Source organism: Salvelinus fontinalis, unplaced genomic scaffold (assembly GCF_029448725.1).
Source record: "Salvelinus fontinalis isolate EN_2023a unplaced genomic scaffold, ASM2944872v1 scaffold_0640, whole genome shotgun sequence".
NCBI classification, from domain to species: Eukaryota; Metazoa; Chordata; class Actinopteri; order Salmoniformes; family Salmonidae; genus Salvelinus; species Salvelinus fontinalis.
The window spans coordinates 17,677-25,457 of NW_026600849.1; the positions used below are offsets into that span (position 1 = coordinate 17,677).

Genomic DNA, 7,781 nt, shown 5'->3' on the forward strand with positions numbered 1-7,781 from the left:
GAGGAGGGAGGGATATAGAGGAGGAGGGAGGGAAGAGAGGAGGAGGGAGGGATATAGAGGAGGAGGGAGGGTATAGAGGAGGAGGGAGGGATATAGAGGAGGAGGGAGGGAAAGAGAGGAGGAGGGAGGGATATAGAGGAGGAGGGAGGGAAAGAGAGGAGGAGGGAGGGATATAGAGGAGGAGGGAGGGAAAGAGAGGAGGAGGGAGGGATATAGAGGAGGAGGGAGGGAAGAGAGGAGGAGGGAGGGATATAGAGGAGGAGGGAGGGATATAGAGGAGGAGGGAGGGATAGAGAGGAGGAGGGAGGGATATAGAGGAGGAGGGAGGGAGGGAGAGAGAGGAGGAGGGAGGGAGGGAGGGAGAGAGGAGGAGGGAGGGATATAGAGGAGGAGGGAGGGAGGGAGAGAGAGGAGGAGGGAGGGAGGGAGGGAGAGAGGAGGAGGGAGGGATATAGAGGAGGGAGGGATATAGAGGAGGAGGGAGGGATAGAGAGGAGGGAGGGAGAGATAGAGAGGAGGGAGGGAGGAGAGAGGAGGAGGGAGAGATAGAGAGGAGGGAGGGAGAGAGAGGAGGAGGGAGGGAGAGAGAGGAGGAGGGAGGGATATAGAGGAGGAGGGAGGGATATAGAGGAGGAGGGAGGGATAGAGAGGAGGAGGGAGAGATAGAGAGGAGGGAGGGAGGAGAGAGGAGGAGGGAGGGATATAGAGGAGGAGGGAGGGAGAGAGAGGAGGAGGGAGGGATATAGAGGAGGAGGGAGGGAGGGAGAGGAGGAGGGAGAGATAGAGAGGAGGGAGGGATATAGAGGAGGAGGGAGGGATATAGAGGAGGAGGGAGAGATAGAGAGGAGGGAGGGAGGAGAGAGGAGGGAGGTAGAGAAAGAGTTAGCCTCAGTAAAGACCTGGCAACAATTTAATTATCCAAAAAGCGCAAATTGCGTGTGTCTCACCATGGTAGCAGGAGTAGTGAACATTCCCTTCAGCAGCATATCTACCGGGCGGAGAGAGGAGGGGGCGACCGTCTCAAACAGCGTGTTCAACACTCCCAGAGCCTCAGGGGAGTCCAGGTGCATCTAGGAGAGAACACTAAATCAGTTGACCTCTGGGGAGTCCAGGTGCATCTAGGAGAGAACACTAAATCAGTTGACCTCTGGGGAGTCCAGGTGCATCTAGGAGAGAGCACTAAATCAGTTGACCTCAGGGGAGTCCAGGTGCATCTAGGAGAGAACACTAAATCAGTTGACCTCAGGTCCTGTGTTACTATGACATCACCTCAGGTCCTGTGTTACTATGACATCACCTCAGGTCCTGTGTTACTATGACATCACATCAGGTCCTGTGTTACTATGACATCACCTCAGGTCCTGTGTTACTATGACACCACCTCAGGTCCTGTGTTACTATGACACCACCTCAGGTCCTGTGTTACTATGACATCACCTCAGGTCCTGTGTTACTACGACACCACCTCAGGTCCTGTGTTACTATGACACCACCTCAGGTCCTGTGTTACTATGACACCACCTCAGGTCCTGTGTTACTACGACACCACCTCAGGTCCTGTGTTACTATGACACCACCTCAGGTCCTGTGTTACTATGACACCACCTCAGGTCCTGTGTTACTACGACACCACCTCAGGTCCTGTGTTACTATGACACCACCTCAGGTCCTGTGTTACTATGACACCACCTCAGGTCCCGTGTTACTATGACACCACCTCAGGTCCTGTGTTACTATGACACCACCTCAGGTCCTGTGTTACTACGACACAACCTCAGGTCCTGTGTTACTATGACACCACCTCAGGTCCTGTGTTACTATGACACCACCTCAGGTCCTGTGTTACTATGACACCACCTCAGGTCCTGTGTTACTATGACACCACCTCAGGTCCTGTGTTACTATGACACCACCTCAGGCCCTGTGTTACTATGACACCACCTCAGGCCCTGTGTTACTACGACACCACCTCAGGTCCTGTGTTACTATGACATCACCTCAGGTCCTGTGTTACTATGACATCACCTCAGGTCCTGTGTTACTATGACATCACCTCAGGTCCTGTGTTACTATGACATCACCTCAGGTCCTGTGTTACTATGACACCACCTCAGGTCCTGTGTTACTATGACACCACCTCAGGTCCTGTGTTACTATGACACCACCTCAGGTCCTCCAGTCCATAGGAACAGGCAGTACAGGAATCATTTTAAATATGTTTACAAGCTCTCTCTCTCACTGTGGTCATACCTGTTGTTTTCCTATCATGGGCAGTATGATGTCAGCGATCTGTCTGGACAGTCTCTTCCACTTGTCCTCGTTCTCCTTGTGACACTGCTGGAGGACCAGGATGAACATCTCCAGCACCTAAACACCGACACACAGGGGTCAAAGGTCACACAGGTCAAAACCTTACATGGTTATAATGGCTACATGGTTCAAATATTTAAATGGTTCTAAAGTACCAAGTTTCCAATCCACCAATATGCCAAAGTACAAAGGTTCCATGGTTCCAAAGTACAAAGGTTCCATGGTTCCAAAGCACAAAGGTTCCATGGTTCCAAAGCACAAAGGTTCCATGGTTCCAAAGTACAACGGTTCCAAAGTACAAAGGTTCCATGGTTCCAAAGTACAAAGGTTCCAAAGTAAAAAGGATCCATGGTTCCAAAGTACAAAGGTTCCAAAGTACAAAGGTTCCATTGTTCCAAAGTACAAAGGTTCCAAAGTAAAAAGGATCCATGGTTCTAAAGTACAACGGTTCCAAAGTACAAAGGTTCCAAAGTACAAAGGTTCCATTGTTCCAAAGTACAAAGGTTCCAAAGTAAAAAGGATCCATGGTTCCAAAGTACAAAGGTTCCAAAGTACAAAGGTTCCATGGTTCCAAAGTACAAAGGTTCCAAAGTACAAAGGTTCCAAGGTTCCATGGTTCCAAGGTTCCATGGTTCCAAAGTACCAAAGTTCCGTGGTTCCAGAGTGTGTTTACCTGGTGGTACTGTATGAGTCTCAGCAGCATGGAGACCACCACCTCTTTCTGTGTTTCCAGTTCCTTCCCAGCGTCAGCCTTGTTGGAGCCTCTCAGAACAAACAGGTCATGGACTATAGGCTGCAGGGCTGGGATGGCTGGATGGGGAGAGAGACCCAGGTCAGACAAGATGGAGGAGGAGAAAGACCCAGTCAGACAAGAAGTTGGAGGAGAAAGACCCAGTCAGACAAGAAGACGGAGGAGAAAGACCCAGTCAGACAAGAAGACGGAGGTGAAAGACCCAGTCAGACAAGAAGACGGAGGAGAAAAACCCAGTCAGACAAGAAGACGGAGGAGAAAGACTCGGTCAGACAAGAAGACGGAGGAGAAAGACCCGGTCAGACAAGAAGACGAAGGAGAAAGACCCGGTCAGACAAGATGGAGGAGGAGAAAGACCCAGTCAGACAAGATGGAGGAGGAGAAAGACCCAGTCAGACAAGAAGACGGAGGAGAAAGACCCAGTCAGACAAGATGGAGGAGGAGAAAGACCCAGTCAGACAAGAAGACGGAGGAGAAAGACCCAGTCAGACAAGAAGACGGAGGAGAAAGACCCAGTCAGACAAGAAGACGGAGGAGAAAGACCCAGGTCAGACAAGAAGACGGAGGAGGAGAAAGACCCAGTCAGACAAGAAGACGGAGCAGAAAGACCCAGTCAGACAAGAAGACGGAGGAGAAAGACCCAGTCAGACAAGAAGACGGAGGAGGAGAAAGACCCAGTCAGACAAGAAGACGGAGCAGGAGAAAGACCCAGTCAGACAAGAAGACGGAGCAGGAGAAAGACCCAGTCAGACAAGAAGACGGAGCAGAAAGACCCAGTCAGACAAGAAGACGGAGGAGAAAGACCCAGTCAGACAAGAAGACGGAGGAGAAAGACCCAGGTCAGACAAGAAGACGGAGGAGGAGAAAGACCCAGTCAGACAAGAAGACGGAGGAGAAAGACCCAGTCAGACAAGAAGACGGAGGAGAAAGACCCAGTCAGACAAGAAGACGGAGGAGGAGAAAGACCCAGTCAGACAAGAAGACGGAGGAGGAGAAAGACCCAGTCAGACAAGAAGACGGAGGAGGAGAAAGACCCAGTCAGACAAGAAGACGGAGGAGGAGAAAGACCCAGTCAGACAAGAAGATGGAGGAGAAAGACCCAGTCAGACAAGAAGACGGAGGAGGAGAAAGACTCAGTCAGACAAGAAGACGGAGGAGGAGAAAGACTCAGTCAGACAAGAAGACGGAGGAGAAAGACCCAGTCAGACAAGAAGACGGAGGAGAAAGACCCAGTCAGACAAGAAGACGGAGGAGAAAGACCCAGTCAGACAAGAAGACGGAGGAGGAGAAAGACCCAGTCAGACAAGAAGACGGAGGAGGAGAAAGACCCAGTCAGACAAGAAGACGGAGGAGGAGAAAGACCCAGTCAGACAAGAAGACGGAGGAGGAGAAAGACCCAGTCAGACAAGAAGACGGAGGAGGAGAAAGACCCAGTCAGACAAGAAGACGGAGGAGGAGAAAGACCCAGTCAGACAAGAAGACGGAGGAGGAGAAAGACCCAGTCAGACAAGAAGACGGAGGAGGAGAAAGACCCAGTCAGACAAGAAGACGGAGGAGGAGAAAGACCCAGTCAGACAAGAAGACGGAGGAGGAGAAAGACCCAGTCAGACAAGAAGACGGAGGAGGAGAAAGACCCAGTCAGACAAGAAGACGGAGGAGGAGAAAGACCCAGTCAGACAAGAAGACGGAGGAGGAGAAAGACCCAGTCAGACAAGAAGACGGAGGAGGAGAAAGACCCAGTCAGACAAGAAGACGGAGGAGAAAGACCCAGTCAGACAAGAAGACGGAGGAGAAAGACCCAGTCAGACAAGAAGACGGAGGAGAAAGACCCAGTCAGACAAGAAGACGGAGGAGAAAGACCCAGTCAGACAAGAAGACGGAGGAGGAGAAAGACCCAGTCAGACAAGAAGACGGAGGAGAAAGACCCAGTCAGACAAGAAGACGGAGGAGGAGAAAGACCCAGTCAGACAAGAAGACGGAGGAGAAAGACCCAGTCAGACAAGAAGACGGAGGAGGAGAAAGACCCAGTCAGACAAGAAGACGGAGGAGAAAGACCCAGTCAGACAAGAAGACGGAGGAGAAAGACCCAGTCAGACAAGAAGACGGAGGAGAAAGACCCAGTCAGACAAGAAGACGGAGGAGGAGAAAGACCCAGTCAGACAAGAAGACGGAGGAGGAGAAAGACCCAGTCAGACAAGAAGACGGAGGAGGAGAAAGACCCAGTCAGACAAGAAGACGGAGGAGGAGAAAGACCCAGTCAGACAAGAAGACGGAGGAGAAAGACCCAGTCAGACAAGAAGACGGAGGAGAAAGACCCAGTCAGACAAGAAGACGGAGGAGAAAGACCCAGTCAGACAAGAAGACGGAGGAGAAAGACCCAGTCAGACAAGATGGAGGAGAAAGACCCAGTCAGACAAGATGGAGGAGAAAGACCCAGTCAGACAAGATGGAGGAGAAAGACCCAGTCAGACAAGAAGACGGAGGAGGAGAAAGACCCAGTCAGACAAGAAGACGGAGGAGGAGAAAGACCCAGTCAGACAAGAAGACGGAGGAGGAGAAAGACCCAGTCAGACAAGAAGACGGAGGAGGAGAAAGACCCAGTCAGACAAGAAGACGGAGGAGGAGAAAGACCCAGTCAGACAAGAAGACGGAGGAGAAAGACCCAGTCAGACAAGAAGACGGAGGAGAAAGACCCAGTCAGACAAGAAGACGGAGGAGAAAGACCCAGTCAGACAAGAAGACGGAGGAGAAAGACCCAGTCAGACAAGAAGACGGAGGAGAAAGACCCAGTCAGACAAGAAGACGGAGGAGGAGAAAGACCCAGTCAGACAAGAAGACGGAGGAGGAGAAAGACCCAGGTCAGACAAGAAGACGGAGGAGGAGAAAGACCCAGTCAGACAAGAAGACGGAGGAGAAAGACCCAGGTCAGACAAGAAGACGGAGGAGAAAGACCCAGGTCAGACAAGAAGATGGAGGAGGAGAAAGACCCAGTCAGACAAGAAGACGGAGGAGAAAGACCCAGTCAGACAAGAAGACGGAGGAGGAGAAAGACCCAGTCAGACAAGAAGACGGAGGAGGAGAAAGACCCAGTCAGACAAGAAGACGGAGGAGGAGAAAGACCCAGTCAGACAAGAAGACGGAGGAGAAAGACCCAGTCAGACAAGAAGACGGAGGAGAAAGACCCAGTCAGACAAGAAGACGGAGGAGAAAGACCCAGTCAGACAAGAAGACGGAGGAGGAGAAAGACCCAGTCAGACAAGAAGACGGAGGAGGAGAAAGACCCAGTCAGACAAGAAGACGGAGGAGGAGAAAGACCCAGTCAGACAAGAAAGACCCAGTCAGACAAGAAGATGGAGGAGGAGAAAGACCCAGTCAGACAAGATGGAGGAGGAGAAAGACCCAGTCAGACAAGAAGACGGAGGAGAAAGACCCAGTCAGACAAGAAGATGGAGGAGGAGAAAGACCCAGTCAGACAAGAAGATGGAGGAGGAGAAAGACCCAGTCAGACAAGAAGATTGAGGAGAAAGACCCACATCCTCATCAACCACCAGTGAGTCCTGGATCCAATATTATTCTATAACACAACATGGGCATGTGGTCAGTGTACAGGCTCTGTGTGTTCCTACCATGTGGTCAGTGTACAGGCTCTGTGTGCGTTTCTACCATGTGGTCAGTGTACAGGCTCTGTGTGTTCCTACCATGTGGTCAGTGTACAGGCTCTGTGTGCGTTTCTACCATGTGGTCAGTGTACAGGCTCTGTGTGTTCCTACCATGTGGTCAGTGTACAGGCCAGTGTACAGGCTCTGTGTGTTCCTACCATGTGGTCAGTGTACAGGCTCTGTGTGTTCCTACCATGTGGTCAGTGTACAGGCTCTGTGTGTTCCTACCATGTGGTCAGTGTACAGGCTCTGTGTGTTCCTACCATGTGGTCAGTGTACAGGCTCTGTGTGTGTTCCTACCATGTGGTCAGTGTACAGGCTCTGTGTGTGTTCCTACCATGTGGTCAGTGTACAGGCTCTGTGTGTTCCTACCATGTGGTCAGTGTACAGGCTCTGTGTGTTCCTACCATGTGGTCAGTGTACAGGCTCTGTGTGTTCCTACCATGTGGTCAGTGTACAGGCTCTGTGTGTTCCTACCATGTGGTCAGTGGACAGGCTCTCTGTGTGTTCCTACCATGTGGTCAGTGTACAGGCTCTGTGTGTTCCTACCATGTGGTCAGTGTACAGGCTCTGTGTGTTCCTACCATGTGGTCAGTGGACAGGCTCTCTGTGTGTTCCTACCATGTGGTCAGTGGACAGGCTCTCTGTGTGTTCCTACCATGTGGTCAGTGTACAGGCTCTGTATGTTCCTACCATGTGGTCAGTGTACAGGCTCTGTGTGTTCCTACCATGTGGTCAGTGTACAGGCTCTGTGTGTGTTCCTACCATGTGGTCAGTGTACAGGCTCTGTGTGTGTTCCTACCATGTGGTCAGTGTACAGGCTCTGTGTGTGTTCCTACCATGTGGTCAGTGGACAGGCTCTCTGTGTGTTCCTACCATGTGGTCAGTGTACAGGCTCTGTGTGTGTTCCTACCATGTGGTCAGTGGACAGGCTCTGTGTGTTCCTACCATGTGGTCAGTGTACAGGCTCTGTGTGTGTTCCTACCATGTGTGACCGCCTTCCTCCCACTAGCCATGATGCCATCACAGAGTTGAATGATCTTTGGGATGCTGATGATCTG

General features: G+C 51.4%; 1 protein-coding gene across 1 annotated transcript; it reads right to left on the bottom strand.

Annotated features, from left to right (window-relative positions):
- Positions 1–1,130: 1,130 nt before the first annotated feature.
- Positions 1,131–7,775, bottom strand: LOC129846894 (huntingtin-like). Its single transcript, XM_055914699.1, has 4 exons — positions 7,706–7,775; positions 2,984–3,120; positions 2,251–2,367; positions 1,131–1,214 (listed from the first exon to the last, which is right to left on the bottom strand). The coding sequence occupies exons 1-4, from the start codon at positions 7,734–7,736 to the stop codon at positions 1,185–1,187; spliced, it is 315 nt and encodes a 104-aa protein (XP_055770674.1). The 5' UTR covers positions 7,737–7,775; the 3' UTR covers positions 1,131–1,184.
- Between the last annotated feature and the right edge of the window lie 6 nt (positions 7,776–7,781).